General features: G+C 37.4%; 1 protein-coding gene across 24 annotated transcripts in view; it reads right to left on the reverse strand.

The window, feature by feature from the left end:
• Positions 1-23,970, reverse strand: part of LOC105471095 (FER tyrosine kinase) — a 692,543-nt gene that overhangs the window by 362,427 nt on the left and 306,146 nt on the right. For all 24 annotated transcript variants that reach the window (XR_011624806.1, XR_011624809.1, XR_011624807.1 and 21 more), the window contains one exon: positions 22,573-22,839. Coding sequence is in view for 20 of the 24 variants with exons in the window: in XM_011723459.3 (XP_011721761.2) it covers positions 22,573-22,779 (207 nt within the window). In the remaining 4 variants the exon portion in view is untranslated. The remainder of the gene's footprint in view (positions 1-22,572; positions 22,840-23,970) is intronic.

A 23,970-nucleotide genomic window follows, 5' to 3' on the forward strand; every position in this document is an offset into this window, starting at 1 on the left:
CAAATTATTAATTGGAGATTTTTAAATTTTAGAACATTTTTCAGAATTCTTAGTTGTATATTAATATTATTAAAAACATTGCTTTTACCTGAAATGTAAAATGTGATTTCAAAAGATTTATTCTTTTTCTTTATCTTTTTTTTTTTTTTTTTTTTTAGAGACAGTCTTGCTCTGTCACCCAGGCTAGAGTGCTGTGGCACAATCATGGCTCACAGAAGCCTTGACCTCCCAGACTCAGGTGATTCTCCCACCTCAGCATCCCAAGTAGCTGGAACCACAGGCACACACCGCACACCACCATGCCCAGTTAATTTTCTTTTTGTATTTTTTTGTAGAGATGGGGTTTCACCATGATGCCCAGGCTGGTCTAGAACTCCTGGGCTCAAGCAATCCACCACCTTGGCCTCCCAAAGTGCTAATATTACAGGCAGAAGCTACCGCATATGGCCAATTTTCTGAATTCTTAAATGTGATTCTTTGGCAGTGTTGTTTTGTGACCAAAAATAAAATGGTTCCTAGAAATAAACACATCACCTATTTCATAATAAAAAGGAGGAATAATAATTCAATTTACAGAAATTTTATTCTCATCTACCCCAAAAAAGAGATCAGTTGCATACATTAAATAGCATCTCAGGCTTCTAAAATAATTAACATAAACCCTACAATGCCTATTTTATGCTTAGGAAGCCTACAGAGGTAAATAGTACCAGTTATACTAAGATTAATACATGATATAAAGAAAGAAAACTCTGCATGCAACTTTTGAAAAAGAGAAAACTACACCTAAGGGGGAAATATGTATCTTTTAGAAATGCATATTAGTCCTTTCTTGCCCTCTAAATTTGAACTAACAGCTGTGTAGTGAGGTAAATCAGTATTCCATAAACAGGTAGTAATTTCAGTGTTCTGAGTTTATTATACCAAAAGTATTTATTCTACAACACTGGATTAAAGAACAAACCACTACTGGAGCTATAATTATACTAAAACATTGAAAATAAATCAACAAGATGACTCAAGCTTGAAAAATACCTAAATAATACTTGTTATAAATAGCTTTTCACTGCAGACTACACCTCCAACTACTTGTTTGCTTTCTTCTTGCTTTAATTTTTTTAAAATGCAACATAAAAATTCCATGAAGAATGCATAATTTGTACACTACACAATAACTCAAAATAAATGGTTCTGTGAAACAACAGTTTTTATTGTGAGTTTGCCCATTACATAAGAAGAATGTTTTCGGAGTCTCTATGTCTTTATGGAATACAGAAATCCAGAAGACAATTCCTTAAATTCTCCTAAAGTTGAAGTTTTCAAAGATTCAATTGCAAGTTCAAAGGAAATTTTAGATACTTCCCACTCATAAGAGTTTCTCTTCATTTGCTTCAAAGCTTCACGGTTTCCCTGGACTAGCAGTTCACAACTCTGGCTGCAATAAGCAGCAACTGCAAGCTTTTTCTATTTTTTTTTTTTTTCTTTTGAGACAGTGTCTTGCTCTGTTGCCCAGGATGCAGTGCAGTGGCACAATCTCTGCTAACTGCAGAGATCCTCCTAACCTCTGCCTCCTGGGCTAAAGTGATCCTTCCACCTCAGCTTCCCTAGTAGCTGGGACCACAGGACCAGGCCACCATGCTCAGCTACTTTTCTCTTATTTTGGGTAGAGATGGGATTTTGCCACGTTGCCCAGGCTGATCTCAAACTCCTGCGTTCAAGTGATCTGCCCACCTCAGCCTCCCAGAGGGCTGGGATTACAGGAGTGAGCCATCATGCCCTGCCCAACAACTGCAAGCTTTTTAAAAATGCCAATTCTTGGCTCTTATTTAACAGGCTTTGGATGGGGTCTATACATCAGTACTTTAAAGCTCCACAACTAATTCTAATGTATAAGTTGTACCGTAACAAAATATTTTTGTGCCTGATAACCATGAGATTGTACAAAAATTGCAAAATAAAAACCACAGGGCTTATGGACAAATGGTTTTAAAGGCATGATACTCAAGAAACTAATCAGGGACACATTTTTTAAAAACAGAAACCTAATAGAAAAAACTTTGCATAGTTTTACAGATATTAAATGTTAAGAAGCACATGACTACCATATTAACATGACACTTCATTTTGAAAAGACCTGAAGTTTGCTTGTCAAAGGAGATTTCAGAAAGGTTGCAACTTATGAATTCTGTAAAGGGGAGAGTTATCCAAAATTTGACAGAAAGTTGAAATGCCACATGTGGATGAGTGTGGCTCACAACAAAAAGGTAAACGAAGGTAGCCAGTTAAGGACTGAAGTGTGTGTCTACTATGTATTCCTCTGCAGCATGGTTCAACTAGTTCTAGTTTTCTGCATTCACCTAGTGCTTCTTCAGGTTTCAGACATAAACAAATGCAAAATTAATGTTAAGCTCAAATCATTCCTAATATGTCAACTGTGTGGGAACAAACTCATGTTTTTTTTAATAGATTAAAGCATGTGTGTATATATCTGTGGGAGGGGGGGTGTAGTTAGTTAATTAGCTATGATAGGGTCTTGCTATGTTACCCAGGCTGGTCTTGAATTTGTGGCCTCAAGTGATCCTCTCATTAACCAAGTTTTTAAATGTTGAAATGATTTCAACCAAGATTTCAATGTTTTCAAATCCGGTGGTATAGCAGAAGTGGCTCTATAGCCAGGCTTAAACATTACTGCTTTAAAAATATATATAGTTGAAACCCTAGTTGTACAGGCTCAAGTTACATTACGTATGTATTATGTGACTACTAAATAATAAGACTGATTCATCAAAAAGCATGTTTCATTACTTCTTATTCCTATATGGTATGTGTAACATCACCAATATTTCAATTCACTTCATGTTTAACAGGTAAGGCAATACTTCCTTTTAAAATACCTTGCATCATTTGAAGATTATATTTATCATTGTACTATTTCAGAAGTTGACTGTATGCAGACAGATATAATTTTACATAAATAAGAAGACACAAAGTAAAATTCATCTTCAGCACAGAAAACAGTTCCTAACAATATGATAGCTGTTAAACATATGAAACATGTTTAATTTCACTCTTTTTAGAGAAATATAAAATAAAAGCACTCTAGATATAATGTCTTACCTATCAGAATAACAAAAATACAAAAGTCTGAGAACAAACTCTGTTACCCAGATTAAGTAGAAGCTGACATCCTCCTGTGTTTCTGCTGGATATGCAAAATGATACAAGATCCACAGAGGAAATTTATAGATATTTATACTGGTAATATATAACAAAAATATATGACATAACAGGTACATTTAACATTTTGGCCTGGAAATCTCATTTCCAAAAATTCACCATGAAGACATCCATGTTACAAAAATACATCTATTCAAAGTTATCCACTGTAGCATTATTTGTAATTGTAAATACTGTGAAACCTAAAATTCCATACATAGTAAATTGGTTGAATGTTCAGTTATTTTCTACACTAAAAGAAACCAGGACTCCTAGGAAAAAGGGTTTATTCTAGGAATGTAGAAAGCAATATTCAAGATGAGATTGGAATATCTTATTATGTCAAAAAGTAAACAAGTGCTCAAAGAATGATGAAAAAATAGACACCAGGTAGTCGGGGAAAAAAGACAGTTACCTAGGTCTCCATCTCCTAATATTTCCTCTAATAGGAACACAAACAAACAAACAAAAAAGAAAAGAAAACCAACAAGAAACATGCCCTCAGGATTAAAGACAGAATGTACAAACTTCAAAATAACTATAAATAACAGAGGCATTCGAACCAGAGTTACTCCATCTTGAGTGACGGCTAGGAAAAATGAGGCTGCGACTTGCTGAGCTGCATTCCCAGAAAGTTAGGTATTGCTAGCCTCTAGATGTTTATGGTTAAGGGAACAGATTAATAATGTTTACTAAACAGATCCAGACTTAGGAGTGCCCTGATACCCCGATGATATCTTGAGAACAGAAGCATTCCTAATTTTGCTTTAAAGATAATAACATCGATTCTTGCAAAATATAGTAATTAAGAAAAGTAATCCTTTATCACAAACCCTTGTAGCAGAGCACATCTCCCCATGATCTTTTTTTATCCTGTATATAAACAAGTATTGTACCTAGGGTGAACACATTTCTCCTCTTACTTTCAGAAACGCCCTACTCTGTCTATGGAGTAGCTGTACTTTTACCACTTTACTTTCTTAATAAACCTGCTTTCGTTTTGCACTGTGGACCTGTCCTGAATTATTTCTTGCGTGAGATCCAATAACCCTCCCTTGGGGTCTGAACTGGGGACCCCTTTCCTGAATATATTGCATATATTCACAAAACCAGAGGAAAGAATAAATATATTAAGTCAAGAAATACAAAGTATAAAAGTGATTCAAATCCAACAACTAGAGATATTTATGACTTGTTCATCTTTAACATGGAAATGACCCAACTACTTGATTTCTGTTTATTCTCTCCAATTGTTCCACCCTAAAGTATGGGTGTGGAGCGAAAGGAAGAATTGGGTTTTGGCAGGTACAAGAAGATGAAGGAATGGTACATAGGCGTAATTTAAATTTAAATATTGGCAAGAAAGGAAGTATTGTTGCCAGAAAAGGAGGAGTGAGGGAAGAAGAGACACTGCTGAAAATAAGTGGTCAGGGAAAGAATCAAAGTTAACCTTATTAATAGGATTACTAAAGGAAGTTGGAAATAAAAATATCTGAGCTGAAAAATACAGTGGATAAAATTAACAACAGATTAGACACTGAATAAAAGTAAGATGAGTGAAGTAGAAGACAATAATAAAAACTAACCACAATGAAACAAGAGAAGAAAGAAAAATACAGCATAGTAAACTGTAGGACAACTTTAAACAGCCAAATCCATATGTAATCAGGGTCCTCAAAGAAGATAAAAGGAAGATGGAGAACTAAAAAACAATTTTAAAAAATAATGTCTGAAAATTTTCCAAAATTGATGAAAACTGGAGTAGCCCACGGGTTTAAAAAGGTCAATAAGCCCCTAGCACAAATAATGTTGGGAAAACTATATAAAGGCGCATAACGAATTGCCTAACATCAGTAACAAAGGGAAAACCTTAAGTACAGCCAGAGGAAAAAAAATTAGGCACAAATTTTTCATCAGAAACAACGCAAGTTAGATGATAATACAGCAACATCTTTAAAATATGTAAAGAAATTGCCAAACAGGAATTTTATACATGTAAAAATTGCTTTCAAAAACAAAGGACAACATAAAGATATTTTTACACTTTGAAACCTAAAAAAAAATTTTTTTAATAGACTTGCACTATAAAAAATGTGAAAGGAAGTTCTTCAAGCAGAAAGAAAATGATACAAGCTAGAAACCTGAATCTACATAAAGAAATGAAGAGTACCATACACCGTAACTCAATGAGCAAATATAAAGACTTATGTACTTATTATTTAAATTATTCAAAAGATAATCAGCAAAAATAATAATGTATTGTGGGATTTATAACTCACATATAATTAAAAGTTGTAACAAAAATAACATAAGGAACAGGTGAGAGAAACTGAAGTATACTCTTGCAAGAATATTATTATAGATGAGGTTCTACATTTCACTAAAATATATACTTACAGTAAGTTATAGATGTATACTATAGACCTTAATGCAATCACTAAAATAACACAATGAACATTTATAGGTAATAATTCAATAAAGGAGATAAAAACAGACACATTTTTAAAATGCTCAATCCAAAAGAAAGAGGGGAAAGGAAAATAAGAACATAAAAAGAGCAGACAGGATAAGGAGAAAACAAATGGTAAGATGATAAATTTAAACCTAATCATATCAATAATCACATTAAATGAAAGAGTATAAACACACAAACTAAACAGCAGAGATTGTCATATTAGGAAACAAAGCAAGACTCTACTATATGTTACTTACAAAATCCCACTTCAAATATACCAAATACATGATGAAAAAAGGCATACCATGCTAACATTAGCCAAATGAAACCCAGAGTGGTTATATTAGTATCAGACAGATTAGATTTCATAACAAAGAATATTACCAGAGTTAAGGTAATTTCTCAATGATAAAGGGCCTAATTAATAAGGAGAACATAAAAATCCCAAACATTTCCCACCCAATAAACAAGTTAATTTATTTGTCAAGAAGATATAACAATTCTAAACATTTATGCATCTAATAATAGAGATTCAAATATAAGAAAAATGGTTTAATAAATTGCAAGGAGAAACAGGCAAGTTCATAGTTACAGTGGGAGTTTTCAGCATCCCTCTCTCAACTCATGGGACAGGTAGACAAAAATGAGTAAAGAAAATGTGATGTTTAATTTTATGCGTCAACTTGACTAGCTGGTGAAACACATCTGTGTGTGTCTTTGAGGGTGTTTCCAGAAGAGATTAGCGTTTGAATCAGACAATTGACTAAAGAAGACCCACCAGAAGATTCGATGAGAAGCATCATCTAATCTATTGACAGCCTAATAGAACAAAAAGGAGGAGGAAGGGCAAATTCACTCTCTCTCTTCTGGAATAGATATTCTTCTCCTCCTGCCCTCAAGCATCAGAACTCTAAGTTTTTGGGCCTTCTTATTCTGGGATTTACACAGGAGGCACCTCTGGTTTTCGGGCCTTCAGACTCAGACTGAATTACAGCGCTGTCTTTCCTATTTGTCCAGCTTGCAGACAGCATATCGTGTGTCTTCAAGACTTCCATGATGAATCATAAATATACATATATATATACATATATATATATATATATATATGTATATATATATCTCCTATTGGTTCTGTTTCTCTGGAAAACCCTGACTGATACAGAAATAGAAGACTTAAACACCACTATCAACCATCTTCACTTCACTGTCATCTACAGAACACTCTAACCAACAACAGCAGAATACATACTTCTTAGCAACTGCACATGCAATATTTACCAAGACAAACTATTTTCTGGGCCATGAAACAAGTATTCATAAATTTTTAAACATTCAACTGATACAAAATAGGTTCTTGAAAAACAATGAAATTAAATGTAAAATCAGTAACAAAAAGATCCAAGGCTATATATATACATATATATTTGAAAATTAAGTAACAGACTTTGAAAGAACACATGGATCAAAAAAAAAAATCAAAAGGGAAATTTAAATGTATTCTGAACTGAAAATAAAATTAAAATAAGCCTATAAAAATTTCTGGAATGCAGCTAAAATAATACTCAGGGAAAATTTAGAATAGTATAAGCTTGTATTACAAAAGAAGAAAGGCCTTAAATCAATGATCTCAGCTTTCATCTTAATAAACTAGGGAGAAAAAAGAGCAAATGAAACCCAAATTAAGTAGGAGAAATATCAATATTTTTAAAACAGAAATCAATGCAATAGAAAACACATAGAAAAAAATCAAGGATATCAACAGACAGTTCTCAGATAATATCAGTAAAATTGATAAACCTCTAGTGAGACTGATCAGGAAAAAAAGAGAGAAAATACAAATAATATCAGAAATGAGAGCTATAACATCCCTACAGATTCCCCGCATATTAAAAGGATAATAAGGCAAAACAACCACAACCTGCTAATACATTTGATGACTTAAACAAAAATAGACAAATCCTTTAAAAGGTATAATCCACTAAGGTTTACTCAAGAAGATAAAAAACCTGAATAGCCCTACATTGACTTTAAAAATTAACAGATAAAAACCTTCTTAGAAAAATTACTCTAGGCCCAGACGGCTTCACTGATGAATTCTACTGATCTTATTAAGTAAGAGATAACACCAATTCTACACAAAATTCTCCAGAAAGTTAAAAGAAAATACTTCCCAGCTCACTCTATGAGACAAATATTACTCTAATACCAAAACCAGAACACATTACAAGAAAAGGAAGCTGCAGACCAGTATCTCTTAGGAGAACACTGATGCAAAAATTATCAAAAAAAATGTAGCAAATTATTAATAAATCAAATATAAGAAAATTGTAATACATAAAGACTAAGTGAAGTTTATCCCAGGAAACCACAATTCTTTCAACATTTGAAAAATCAATAAATGCAATTCCACATACTCAATTGCAAAAAGAAAAACAATCATCTCAGCAAAGACAAATCACTTGAAAAAAATCCAATGTCTACTCATTAAAAAAACTCTTAGCCAAGTAAGAATAGAAAGGAATTCCTACAAGCTTATAAAGGTATTAAAAACCCATAGCTACCATTATACAAAATCACGAAAAACTAAATGCATTTCTCATAAAATTAGGAACAAGAGAGGGATATCTGCTGTCAATATTTCTATTCTACTCTGTGTTGTAAGTTCAAGCCTATTTTGAAAAAAGGCAAGAATAAATGAAAGGCATCCAGATTACAAAAAAAGAAGCAAAACTGTCTTTGTTTACAGACAACATGGTTATCTATGTAGACAATACAACAAAATCGATAAAAAGCTACAAATAGATGTTTTCCTCAAAGTTTAGGATACAAGATTAACATATAATAGCAATGAATAATTGAAAACTGAAATTTAGAAAAAATGTCATTTACAAGAGCATCAAAAATATTAAGTACTTATACATAAATCTGAAAGACCTATATACTGAAAACTATAAAACACTGTTCAAAAAACCTCAAAGACTTTTTATGCTTCCAAGATGGTGGATTAGAGACTTTTAGTATGTCTCAGTCACTTGGAAATAGCAAAACAGTACATAAAAATCAACTCTGTAAGCTTTAATTCAAGAAGGAAAATGAAAATCCACTGGAATCATGAAGGCGACCCCAGATCCCATGGAGGAGAACGCAGGCAAACAGTCCCGTGACAACATTCAACTGATAAAAGTGAGTGAAGCCCCAGTACATAAAAGAGGCCGAGAGCCTCTCTCTGTGACTCACCTTTCCACTGGTGATCTGAGCAACCTAAGACAAGGGAGAACACTGTTTCTCCCAAGCTCTGGGGTAACTTGGAGAGAGGGTTGGAGATGCTGAGAGGGAAAGACACCAGAAAAAGGTGTAGGCATTGTCCCAGAAGGAGGACTAAGAGCAGGATGCCATTTTTAATGCAGATGCATACAATGACAGTTATTCTTTGGTGACCCAGCAGCGTGACCAAACAGGAATTTTAATCTTGGGCCGGAGACTGGAGTGCTTGCTTTGGAGCAGGGTAGGGGCCTCCAGAGCCAGAATTATGGAAAGCACCTCAGCAACAGGTACTGGAACTATGCTCTCCCCTGTCACAGGCCTGGGGCAGGAAGAAAGCTATTATAAGCTGCAGTTTCTCCCAAACTGTAAGACTTGCAAGCAGGTCCTGCTTAGCTACATGGAAGCAGTCTGAGTGCCATTATTGAGTGTCCCAGCCAGCTCCCCGAGACTGTAGCACAGCAGGGCCTTCTCCAACTCAACCCCAGGCAGACCTCTAGGCATTCGAAGCACCCACTTGCCTGGACCAGCATCCTAAGCCACCCCAACTTTCCTGAGCATAGAACATGGTGCAGCAGGGCCTTCTCCAATCCATGCCCCACCATATCTCCAGGCATTCAGAGCACCCACTTGCCTGGTTCCACAGCCTGAGCTGGCCCACCTTTCCTGAGCATACAACACAGTATTTTGGGGCCCAGTCCACTCCATACCCAGGCAGATCTCTAGGCATCTGGAACATCCACTCACTTGGATCAGCAGTGTGACCTGCCCCACCCTTCCCATTCACAGATCTTGGTGCAGAGAGGCCCTCTCCACTTCACACCTAGGCAGATCTCCAGGCATTCAGAGCACCCACTTGCCTGGTTCAGCAGCCTAGGATGCCCTACCCGTCCTGGACATAGATCGTGGGGCAGAAGGGCCCTCTCCATTCCATGGCAGGGCAGATCTCCAGGCACTTGGAGCACCTGCTCACCTGGAAAAGCAGCCTGACCCACCCACCCTTCCTGTGCACAGATCATGGGGCAACAGGGCCCTCTCTGCTCCTCACCAGGGCAGGTCTCCAGGCAAAGAACCTGCAAGCCCGGATTGGAAGCTTGAGCCACTCTACCCTTTCTGTGCAAAGATACACATAAAGGAGGGCCCTCTCTTCTTCACCCCCAGGCAGATCTCCAGACAGCTGAAACACCTGCTCACCTAGGTCAGCAAACTGAGTATCCAACCCTCCCTATGAAGAGACCATATTGCAGCTAGGCCCTCTCTGCTCGACACCAATGCAGATCTCCTTTGGGAGCACCTACTCTTCTGAATCAGACACCTGACCTGCCCTACCATTCCTGTGCAGAAACTGTGGTGCTGCAGTACACTCCATGTCCAGGCATCTGGAGTATCCACTCTCCTGGATTAGGAGTTTGGCCCACTCTCCCTCCATAGGCAAAGAACTTGGGGCTGAGGAGGTTTCCTAGGCACACCTCTGAGCACTTGGTGGACACCCATTGGATTCTCCCTCAGTGCTGGTGCTTTTGCCTGCCACTGGGAGACCTGTAGCAGGCCTGGCCAGTCCAGCCCCATACATCTTGCTCACCAGCCCGGAGAGCTGAGCAGGGAACTCAGACCACTGTGCACTCCATGGATCAATCAATTGCCTGAGGCAACAGAGAGCTTCTCTCAGTAAGCAAGGATCAAGTATACACACCCAGCTGTGTTAGCCACAGTCACTTCTTACCTATAAGCACTATGTACTGGCTTATATATAAAGAAAGCCCAATACAAAAGCCCAGTATAAAACCTGCCAACAGAAGTCCATACAGCAGAGCCAAAAAGACACTACTGAACATTCTCTACAGTTACACTACCTAGGTAGGAGGGGAAAGGAAAAGAGAAATAAAAAAATAATAATATCACAAGAAAAGAAAGAAAAAAGAAAAATTCCTACCTGAACAAAAATAATTACAAAAATTAGAAGTGCCAGCACCTCCAGATAAGAAGGAACCAGCACAAGAATTCTGGCACCATGAAAAATCCGAATGTAGTGACACCACCAAAGGATCAGATCAGCTCTCTAGCAATGATCTATAACCAAACTAGAAACTCAGAAATGACAGATAATGAATTTAAAGCACAGGCTTGGCATGGTGGCTCACACCTGTAATCGTAGCATTTTGGGATGCCAAGGCAGGAGGATCACTTGAGCCCAGAAGTTTGAGAACAGCCTGGGCAACATGGCAATATCCCATCTCTACAAAATATACAAAAATTAGCCAGGCATGGTGGTCCACACTTGTAGTCCCAGCTACTCAGGAGGCTAAGGTAGGAGGATTACTTAAGCCCAGAAGATCAAGGCTGCAGAGAGCTGTGATCATGCCACTGCACACCAGCCTGGGCGACAGAGCAAGAACCTGTCTAAAAAACAAAACAAAAAATTCAAAGCATGGAAAAGCATGTATTACAAGAATGATTAACAAGATCCAAGACAAGGATGAAATTAAATACAAAGAAACTTCAAAAGCAATCCAGGTAATGAAGGAATACATAAGCATCTTAAAGAGAAATCAATCAGAGCTTACGGAGTTGTCCTTTGTAGGGACATGGATGCAGCTGGAAACCATCATTCTCAGCAAACTATCGCAAGAACAGAAAACCAAACACCGCATGTTCTCACTCATAGGTGGGAACTGAACAATGAGATCACGTGGACTCGGGAAGGGGAACATCATACACCGGGGCCTATCATGGGGAGCGGGGAGGGGGGAGGGATTGCACTGGGAGTTATACCTGAGGTAAATGACGAGTTGATGGGTGCTGACGAGTTGATGGGTGCAGCACACCAACATGGCACAAGTATACATATGTAACAAACCTGCACGTTATGTACATGTACCCTAGAACTTAAAGTATAATAATAATAAAAAAAAAAAAAGAAAAGAAAAACTCACTTAAGGAGCTTTTTCAAAAGACAACTGAAAGCTTCAGAGGAAACTTCAGAGCCTGAATACATATCTTCAGAACTAACACAGTCAGACAAAAATAAATCAAAAAGAATTTTTTAAAATAAACACTCTCTGAGGAATACGGGATTAGGTAAAGCAACCAAACCTGCGAGTTACTGTCATTCCTGAGAAAGGAGAAGAAAAAGTAAACAACCTGGAAAACATATTTGAAGGAATAATTCAAAAAAAGTTTCCCTAATCTTGCTGAAGAGGTAGATATCCACATACAAAAAAATCCAGGTAACACCTGTGAGATGCTATACAAAATGAACAGCAACAAGACATATTGTCACAAGTCTGTCCAAGGTGAAAACTAAAGAAAAAAATCTTAAAGGCAGCTGAGAAAAAGGTCAGATCATATGTGCAAAGGGAACTCTGTTAGGCTAACAGTGGACTTCTCAGCAGAAATCTTATAAGCCAGGAGAGGTTAGGGGCATACTTTCAGCCATCTTTAAGAAAAGAAATTCCAATCAAGAATTTCACATCTCACCAGACTAAGCATCATAAGTGAAGGAGGAATAAAATATTTTCCAGACAAGCAAGTGCTAAGGGAATTCAATACCACTAGACCAGCCTCACAAGAGATCCTTAAGGGAGTTTTAAACAAGGAAACAACAACAACGAAAATAACTGCTACCACAAAAACATGCACACAGGTCTTATAAAGGAACCACACAAAAGAAAGTACAAAGCCATCATCTAATGACTTCACAATCGGATCAAAATCTCACATATTAATATTGAATGTAAATTGCCTAACTACCCCACTTAAAAGGCACAGAGTTGCAAGTTGGATTAAAAAAAGAAACCCAACCATCTGCTGTCTTCAAGAAACCCATTCTCACATGTTGACACCCATAGGCACAGAGTAAAGGGTTAGAGAAAGATCACACAAACAGAAAACAAAAAGAGTAGTGAAGCTATTCTTATATCAGGTAAAACAAATGTTGGACCAACAAAAAAAAATGGACAAAGAAGTAATAATGATAATAATGATAAAGAATTTAAATCAACAAGACTTAACTTATACTTAATATATACACCCAATATTGAAGCACCTAGATTCACAAAACAAGTACATCTAGACCTACTAAAAGAAACAGAGAGTCACACAACACCCCACTGATAGCATCAGACAGATCGCTGAGACAGAAAACTAACAAAGAAATTCTGACCTGAAATTCAACACTTGACCAACTGGATCTAATAGAAATCTACAAAATATTCCGGGTATCATACACAGAATACACATTATTCTCATCTGACATGGAACATAATCTAACATCAACCACATGCTTGACCATGAAACAAGTCCCAGTAAATTAAAAAAAAAAAATCTAAATCATACCAACAACACTCCTGGACCACAGTGAAATAAAAGGAGAAATCAATACCAAGATCTCTCAAAACCACACAATTACATGGAAATTATACAACTTGCTCCAGAATGACTTGTTGGTAAACAATGAAATTAAGGCAGAAATCAAAAAATTATTTGAAATAAATAAAAATAGAGAAATAGCATACCAGAATCTCTGGGATGCAACAAGAGCAGTGTTCAGAGAAAAGTATATAGCACTAAACACCACCCCAAAAAGGCAGAAAGATCTCAAATTCAGGATCTAACACTATACCTAGAAGATCAAGAAAAACAAGAACTAACCCTAAAGATAGCAAAAGAAGTAACTAAAACCAAATAATAACTAAATGAAATTGATATTCAATCATCCATACAAACAACAAAACAAAAACTTTGATCTTTGAAAGGATAAACAGGTTGATAGACCACTAGCTAGACCAACAAAGAAAAAGACAAAAGATGCAAAATAAGCACAATAAGAAATCACCAAGGTGACGTCACAACCGATCCACAGAAAAACAAAAGATCCTCAGAGACTATTACGAACACCTCTATGCAAACAAACTAGAAAATCTACAGGAAAGGGACAAATTCCTGGAAACACACAACTTCTCAAGATTGAATCAGGAATGTATTAGTCTGTTTTCACACTGCTGATAAAGACATACCCGAGACAGGCCAACTTACAAAAGAAAGAGGTTTAACTGGACTTACACTTCCACATGGCTGGGGAGGCCTCACAAACATGGTGGAAAGCAAGGAGAAGCAAATCACATCTTATGTGGATGGCAACAAGCAAAAAGAAAGCTTGTGCAGGAAAATTCCCGTTTTTAAAATCATCAGATCTTATGAGACTCATTCACGATCACGAGAACAGCACAGGAAAGACCTGCCCTCATAATTCAATCATCTCCCACCGGGTTCCTCCCACAACACATGGGAATTGTGGGCGTTACAATGCAATATGAGATTTTGGTTGGGACACAGGTAAACCATATCATTCCACCCTGGACCCCTCCCAAATCTCATGTCCTCACATTTCAAAACCAATCATGCCTTCCCAACAATCCCCCAAAGTCTTAACTCATTTCAGCATTAACTCAAAAGTTCACAATCCAATGTCTCATCTGAGACAAGGCAAATCCCTTCCGCCTATGAACCTGTAAAATCAAAAGCAGCTTAGTTACTTCCTAGATACAATGGGAGTACTGGTATTAAGTAAATACAGCCATTCCAAAAGGGACACACTGGCCAAAACAAAGGGGCTACGGGCCCCATCAAGTCTGAAATCCAGTGGGGCAGTCAAATCTCAAAGCTCCAAAATGATCTCCTTTGACTCCATGTCTTGCATCCAGGTCACGCTGGTGAAAGAGGTGGGTTCCCATGGTCTTGGGCAGCTCTGCCCCTGTGGCTTTGCAGGGTACAGCCTCCCTTTCAGCTGCTTTCACAGGCTGTTGTTGAGTGTCTGCAGCTTTTCCAGGTACACAGTGCAGGTTGTCAGTGGCTCTACCATTCTGGGGTCTGGAAGACAGTGGCCCTCTTCTCACAGCTCCACCAGGTGGTGCCCTAGTAGGGACTCTGTGTAGGGGCTCTGACCCCACCTTTCCCTTCCACATTGCACTAGCAGAGGTTCTCCAGGAGAGCCCCACCCCTGTGGCAAAGTTCTGTTGGGACATCCAGATATTTTCATACATCCTCAGAAATCTAGGAGGAGGTTCCCAAACCTCAATTCCTGACTTCTATGCACTGTCAGGCTCAGCACCACATGGAAGCTGCCATGGCTTGGAGCTTGCACCCACTGAAGCCATGGCCCAAGCTGTACCTTGGCCCCTTTTAGTCATGACTGGAGTGGCTAGGATACAGGGCACCAAGTCCTTAGACTGCACATAACACAGGGACCCTGAGCCTGGCCCACGATACCATGTTTTCTTCCTAGGCCTCCAGGCCTGTGATGGGAGGGGCTGCCATGAAGACCTCTGACATTCCCTGGAGACATTTCACCATTGTCTTGGTGATTAACATTTAATTCCTTGTTACTTATAAATTTCTTGAATTTCTTTCAGAAAATGGGATTTTCTTTTCTCTCACATTGTCAGGTTGCAAATTTTCCACAATTTTATGCTCTGCTTTCCTTATAAAACTGAATGCCTTTAACAGCACCCAAGTCACTTCTTGAATGCTTTGCTTCTTAGAAATTTCTTCTGCCAGATACCCTAAATCATCTCTCTCAAGTTCAAATTTCAATAAATCTCTAGGGTAGTGGCAAAATTCCACCAGTCTCTTTGCTGCAACATAACAAGAGTCACCTTTGCTCCGGTTCACAACAAGTTCCTCATCTCCATCTGAGACCACCTTAGCCTGGACCTTATCGTTCATATCACTAACAGTATTCTTGTCAAAGCCATTCAACATGTCTCTAGGAAGTTCCAAACTTTCCCACATTTTCCTATCTTCTTCTGAGCCTTCCAAGCTGTTCCAACCTCTGCCTGTTACCCAGTTCCAAAGTCATTACCACATTTTCAGGTATCTTTTTAGCAACGCCCCACTCTACTGGTACCAATTCACTGTATTAGTCTGTTTTCATGCTGCTGATACCTGAGACTGGCCAATTAACACAAGAAAGAGATTTAACTGGACTTACAGTTCCACATGGGTGGGGAGGCCTCACAAACATGGTGGAAGGCAAGGAGAAGCAAATCACATCTTATGTGGATGGTGGTAGGCAAAAGAGAGCTTGTGCAGGAAAATTCCCATTTTTAAAACCATCGGATCTCATAAGACTCATTCACTATCACGAGAACAGCACAGGAAAGACCCACTCCCATTATCAATCACCTCCCACAACACGTGGGAAATTTGGAAGTTACAATTCAAGATGAGATTTAGGTGGGGACATAGCCAAACCATATCAAGGAAGAAACTGAAACCCTGAGAAGACCAATATCCAGCTCCAAATTGAATCAGTAATAAAAACCTACTAAATTAAAAAAAAAAAAAAAGAAAACCAGACTAAATGGATTCACAGCCAAATTCTACTAGATGTACAAAGAGGTAGTACCAATTCTACAGAAACTATTCCAAAAAATCAAGTAGCAGTGAATTCTACCTAATTCATTCTAAAAAGCCAGCATCACACTGATACCAAAATTTGGCAAAGACACAACAAAAGCAGAAAACTACAGGTCAATATCCATGATGAACATAAACACAAAAATCCTCAATGAAATACTATTAATAGCAAACCGAATCAAGCAGCACATCAAAAAATTAATTCACCATGATCCAATAGGCTTCATTCCTGCAATGCAAGGTTGGTTCAACATATACAAATCAATAACTGTAATTTGTCCAATGAACACAATTAGAAACAAAACCATATAATAATCTCAATTGCTGCTGAAAAAGCGTTTGATAAAATCCATCATCGCTTCACAATAAAAATCCTCAATAAACTAGGCATGGAAGGAATATAACTCAAAATAGTAAGAGCCATCTATGACAAACACACAGCCCACATCATACTGAAGGACAAATGCTTGAGCTATTCCCCTTGAGAACTGGAATAAGACAAGGATGTACACTCTCACCACTCCAAACCAATACAGAACTGGAAGTCCTAGCCACAACAATCAGGCAAGAGAAAAAAATAAAAGGCACCCAAATAGGAAAAGAAGTCAAACTATCTCTCTTCATAGATGACATGCTTCTATACTTACAAAACCCTAAGTACTTCACCAAAAGGCTCCTGAAACTGATAAACGACTTCAGTAAAGAATCAGGATACACAATCAATTAGAAAAATCAGTACCAATTCTATACACCAATAACATTCAAGCTGATAGCCAAATCAAGAATGCAATGCCATTTACAATAGAAACAAAAAAATAAAATAAAACACCTAGGGATACATTTAACCAAGAAAGTAAAAGATCCCTACAAGAAGCACTACATGACACTGCTGAAAGAAATCATAGATGACACAAAAAAATCGAAACACATTCTGTGCTCATGGTCTGAAAGAATCGATATCATTAAATGCCCATACTGCCCAAAGTAATTCACAGATTCAACACTATTCCTATCAAACTACTGTTATTTCTCATAGAACTGGGAAAAAACTATTATAAAATTCATATGCAACCAAAGTCACCCAAAGAGCCAAAGCAGTCCTAAGTAATAACAACAAAGCTAGTGGCTTGACATTACCCAAGTTCAAATTATACTCTAAAGCTACAATAACCAAAACAGCATGGTAGTGGTATAAAACCAGACACATAGACCAATGGAGCAGATTAGAAAACACAGAAAAAAACAAAAACAAAAACAAAAAAAAACGCACACCTACAGCCATCTGATCTTTCATCAAAAATAAGCAACAGGGAAAGAACTCCCTATTCAATAAATGGTGCTGGGATAGTGCGCTAGCTTTATATGCAGAAGAATGAAACGTGTCCCCTAACTTTCACCCTGTACAAAAATTAATTCAGAATGGATTAAAGATTTAAATGTAAGACCTCAAACTATAAGAATCCTAGAAGAAAACCTGGGAAACACCATTCTAGGTATCAGCTGTGGGAAGAAATTTATTACTAAATTCTCAAAAGCAATTGCAACGAAAATGAAAATTCACAAGTGGGACTCAATCAAACTAAAGAGTTTCTATATAACAAAAGTAACATCAACAGAGTAAACAGACAACCTACAGAATGGGAGAAAATAATCATAAACCATGCATCCAACAAAGGACTAATGTTCTATACAGAACTTAAACAAATCATCAAGAAAAAAAAAACATTAAAAAGTGGGCACAGGACATTAACAGATACTTCTCAAAGGAAGACATACAAATGGCCAACAAACACATGATAAAATGCTCAACATCATTAATTATCAGATAAATGCAAATCAAGACCACAATGAGATACCATCTCACACCAGTAAGAATGGCTATAATTAAAAAGTCAAAAAAACAAACATGCTCATGAGGTTGTGGAGAGACGGGAACATTTATACACTGTTGGTGGAAATGTAAATTAGTTCAGCCACTAGAGAAAGCACTTGGAGATTTCTCAAAGAAATTAAAACAGAACTACCATTAGACCTAGCAGTCCCATTAGAGGGTATATAGCCAAAAGAAAATAAATAGTTCTACCAAACAGACACCTACATTTGTATGTTCATCATAGCACTATTTACAGTAGCAAAGACATGGAATCAACCTCATTGCCTATCAATGGTGGATTAGATGAAGAAAATGTAGTATATATGCACCACAGAATACTACATGGTCATAAAAAAGAATGAAATCATGCCCTTTGCAGCAACATGTATGCAGCTGGAAGCCATTATCCTAAGCAAATTAACAAAGGAACAAAAAAAAAAAGTAATACTCCATGTTCTCACTTATAAGTGGCAGCTAAACATTGGGTACACAAGGATATAAAGATGGAAACAATGGGCAGTGTAGAATATTAGAGGAGAGAGGGAAGGATGGGGGAAAAGGCTGAAAAACTATTGGGTATTATGCTCACTACTTTGGTAATGGGGTCATTCATATCATAAACCTCAGCATCACATAATAACCCAGGAAACAAACCTGTATGTGTATCCCTAGAATCTAAAAGTTGAATTATTTTTTAACAATTTAAAATGTACACCATTTTTACTTATTGAAAGACCCAATACTGTTAAGATATAGATTTTCCCCAAATTTATCTATACTTTCAATATAACTCCAAACAAAATCCCAGTAGCCTTTAAAAAAAAAAATAAAAATTGGTAAGATGCTCCTAAAATTCATAAGGAGATGCACAGGATTTAGAAAAGCCAAAATAATTAAGAAAAACAGTAAGTTCAGTAGTACCCCTTAATCTGTTGTTTTGCTTCCTGCAGTTTCGATTGCACGTAGTCCAACAATGGAAAATTCCAGAAATAAACAATTCGTAAGTTTTAAGGTGACACCGCTCTGAGTAGTATGATGAAACACCTAGCCTCCCCACTCTGTCCTGCCCAGGATATGAATCATCCCTTTGTCTAGTGTATCCACGCTCTATATGCTACTTGAATATTACTCACTTAGTAGCCATCTCAGTTATCAGATCAACTGTCTTGCTATAGCAGTGCTTGTTAAGGAACCTTTATTTAACTTAATAATGGCCCCAAACTGCAAGGATAGTGATGCTGATAATTTGGATATGCCAAAAAGAAGCCAGAAAGTGTCTCCTTTGGGTGAAGGGATGAAAGTTCTCAATTTAAGGAAGGAAAAAAAACGTATGCTGAGGTTGCTAAGAGCTATAGTAAGAATGAATCTTCTATCCAAGCAACTGTGAAAAAGAAGAAAAAGGAAATTTGTGCCTTTGAATTTTTGATGTTGCACTTCAAACTGCAAAAGTTATATATGCATAGTGCATGATAAGTGCTTAGTTAAGATGGAAAAGCAATTAAACTTGTGGGTGGAAGGCATGAACAGAAATATATTCTGATTGACAACAATGGACGTTCAGTACTTTCCACAGCTTCAGACATCTACTGGGGATATTAGAACATATCTCCCATGAATAAGGGATGACTACTTTGTTATTATTATCAAGGACCAAATAATTAAATGTGTTACTGGTGTCATGATAGACAAAAATATGAATGGACAGAATAAAGAGTATAAAAATAGACTCGCATTACGGTCAACTGATTTTAAACAAAGATGAAAGGCAATTCAATGCAGAAAGCTTAGCATTTTCAACAAATGATGTTAGAACAAATGGATATCCAGAAGCAAAAAAAAAAAAAAAAAAGAACTTCAATCCATAGCTTGCCACATATACAAAATAAATCATAGACCTACATACAAAACTTAAAAATATAAAATTTCCAGATGATAACACAGGCAAAACTCTAACTTTGCATCAGGCAAAGATTTTTTAAAGATATAATATGAAAAGCACAATCCTCTTAAAAAAAGGTAGACTTTACTTATAGGTAGAATAAATCATAGTATTTCTGTGTTAAGAGGAAAGAATGGCTGGTCACAGTGGCTCATGCTTATAATCCCAGAGTTTTGGAAGGCCAAGGTGGGAGGATTACTTGAGTCCAGAAGTTCAAGGTCAGCCTGGACAACATATTGAGACCCCGTTTCTATAAAATAAAAAATAAAAGTAGCCAGTTATGGTTGCACATGCCTATAATCCCAGCTCCCTAGAAAGCTGAGGTGGAAAGATTGCTTGAGCCTGAGAGGTCAAGGCTGCAATGAGCACAGATGACTGTGCCACTGCACTCCAGCCTAGATGCCAGAGCAAGATTCTAAAAGAAAAAAAAAGGAGGAAAAGCTGACATACTCCTTGATTTTCTGTGAGTTCTCAACCATTGTTCAACTGTTAATTTAATGTATAAATTAGCAATAACAAAGAAAATAGAAACTATGTGACAACGGCAAGTAAGACATGTCAACAGAATGTAAGAAAATGAAAAGCAGGTAAGTGGTAACTAATTAGCACATGAGGAAAAGTTAAAACCTAAGTGTCCTGCAAAAGGGAGGTCAAGATTTATGAGGTCAGATGACTCTGGTAAAGCTCAGGAGACCGAGGCAGGTAAATCATTTGAGCTCAGGAGTTCAAGATCAGCCTAGCCAACACAGCGAAACTTCGTCTGCACTAAAAATACAAAACTTAGCCAGGTGTAGTAGTACACACCTGTAATCCCAGCTACTCATGAGGCTGAGATACAAGAATCACCTGAACCCAGGAGGCAGCAGTTGTAGTGAGCCAACATTGCACCACTGTACTCCAGCCTGGGCAAGAAAGTGAGACTGCATCTCAAAAAAAAAAAAAAAAGAAAGAAAGAAAAGAAAACAAGAGGTATAAATGAAGCAGAAAGCCTTTGGACTCAGAGACACCAGGTAGCTTACCAAAAACAAGAATTAAATAAAATGTGACTCTTAAAATGCCAAAAGTACTTTTCCTATCAATTTCCCTATCTATTCCCATTAACATAATAGCAGGCTTATACCCACAGACGAAACTGCCAAATAAAAAAAAGGATATCCAGTTAAATTTGAAGTTCAGATAAGTAACAAATAATTTTTAATATATGTTCATCCAAAATACTGCATGCAAATTCAGATGATGTCCTGTATTGTTTGTGGCCATCTCTGGCAGCTCTACCTTCAGACTAGATACTGGCCCAGAAAGGAAGTTAAATATATTAACATTAGTGGACTTAACAAAATCACAAATCTTTACTTGATCAAACACACTATATACACAGTCTCCACAGGTAACAGAGTTTTCCTCTAAAATTTACTCAAATCCTAAGACCCAAAAGTGAAAGAAGATTAATTTTTTTTAACATTCTAAAGTTAAAAAGATTTATTTTTAACTTTGAATAAATATAGTGAAATATGATATTTAAATAAGACATTGGAAGTAACAGAGCAAGAATCCAAGAACTATTACAGTTTAACATTTCTTCTTCAGTGTTTTCAAAGAACAATTAACAGTACAATTCTGGCCCTTATTTTTATATGACAGAATAATCTTGGATTTAAAAAATACATTATTCATCCAATGGATGTTTTAAGAGTGACTAACTCAACAATATACTAATATTTTTGTACTGAAATGATAGCAAATAACAGCTACATGCTAAAATATTCCATATGATTCACAACACTAATGATTCACAGAAGAATTCAGGGAGTGGTTTATAACTAAAGTTTGTTCTAAAGGGAAAAATAGCAGGGTTCAAATGACCCAAAGCCAGAAGAGTTAATAAAAGAAACGAAATTTGTAACAATGGTTCTCAAACCTGACCCATCAAGTCAGAATATCAGAGAGGTACAGCTCCCCAATTTTTTGTTCTGTTTTTTTGAGACAGGGTCTCACTGTCACCCACGGCTCACTGCAGCCTTGATCTAACAGGTTCAAACAATCCTCTCACCTCAACCTCCCAAGGAGCTTGGACGACAGTCACATGCTACCATGCCCAGCTAATTTTCATATTTTCTGTAGAGACAGGGTTTCACCACTTTCCCCAGGCTGGTCTCAAACTCCTAGGCTAAAGTGATGCTCCCGCCTCAGCCTTCCAAAGTGCTAGGATTACAGGCATGAGCCACCATGCCCAGCTACTCCAAAATGTATAATTTTGAAAAACTTCTCTATGAGATTCTCATACTCTGTAAAATTGTGGAATCACTGCTTAAGAATGCTGACTTGAGTATGATCATTCAACAGTATGAGCTATTGCATTTTAAGGACAATTATAATGCTATAAATAGCAAATAATGAAATTATTCTTCTTACCTTGGATACATTGCTGACATAATTCATTTGGACAGTACTTTCCTTATCAACTTGATTACAAAGGTTCTGTAAAGTAGATGCATATTCTTTATCACTTTTTATTCTCAGGGCCATAAATTTCTTTACTGTTTCCAGTAACCGTAATTCCCAGTCTTGCAATTTTAACACTGCTTCATGTGAATTCTTCAAGTCACTCCCAAATCCCATTTTGTAAGGCACTGGTTATCCTCCACACTGCACAAGTGAGCCTTCTAATCAGCACATTATCTGTGTATGTAAACAAAAGAGAAAAACTCTTAAATAAAAAGGAAATTAGTCTTCCAAAAAAAAAAGTTATGATAGATTCTTCTTTGAGGTAAAAAAAAAAAAAAAAAAAAAAATCACGACTGAATACTTTCTTCCAAAGATCAGAAATAAGATGAAGAGGTCCACTTTATTGTTGGCTTCAATATTACACCAGAGGTCTTAGCCAATACAATGAAATAAATGAAATAAAAGGGGCATTCAGATGGGATAGAAAGAAGTAAAACAATCTTAATTTGCAAATTACATCATCTTATATGTAGAAAATCCTATGTAATGCAACAAAAACTATTAAAATAAATGACTAGAAGCCTCTACAAATTGTGCCCCCCTGCCCCCCTGCCAGCAGGAACACCAAATTTAACAACTATTTACACACAAAAAAATCACCTTCATAAGAACCAAAAATCAGGTGAGCAATCACAGTACCCAGTTTTAACTTCCTATCACTGCAAGAGGTACTGAAAAGTGTAGAAAACACAGTCTTGAATCATCAAGACCAGTCCTTTCCCATCCCCCGGCAGTGGCCACATGGTACACAGAGTATGCTTGGAGGAGAAAGAGAGCACTGTGATTGCGGTACTTTGCAGTAAACTCACTGCTGCCCTGTCACAGCAGAAAGCAAAACCAGGATGAACTCAGCCAATGTCCACCCAGGAAGGGAGCATTTAGACCAGTCACAGCCAGAGGGGAATTGCCCATTCCAGCAGTCAGAACTTGAGTTTCAGCAACCCATAGAGACATGAAAGAGGGAGGCTACAGGAGTGCTTGCAACACCCCTTCTGCACCCCAGCCAGGACAGCTTGCAGCAACAAAAGTGACTCCATCCTTCTGCTTGAGGAGAGGAAACAAACGGTAAAGAGAACATTGTCTTGCCTCTTGGATACCAGCTCAGCCACAGCAGGATAGAGCACTGGGCAGTCATTAGACCCCTATTATAGGCCCTACCTCCTGAATGACATTTCTAAACACAACCTGGGCCAAAAAAAAAAAAAAAAAAAACCCACTGCCTTGAAAGGGAGGACCCAGTCCTGGCAGGCTTCATCACCTGCTGACTTAATAGCCTATGGTCCCTGAATAACCAGCAGTGATACC

Source organism: Macaca nemestrina, chromosome 6 (assembly GCF_043159975.1).
Source record: "Macaca nemestrina isolate mMacNem1 chromosome 6, mMacNem.hap1, whole genome shotgun sequence".
NCBI lineage: Eukaryota > Metazoa > Chordata > Mammalia > Primates > Cercopithecidae > Macaca > Macaca nemestrina.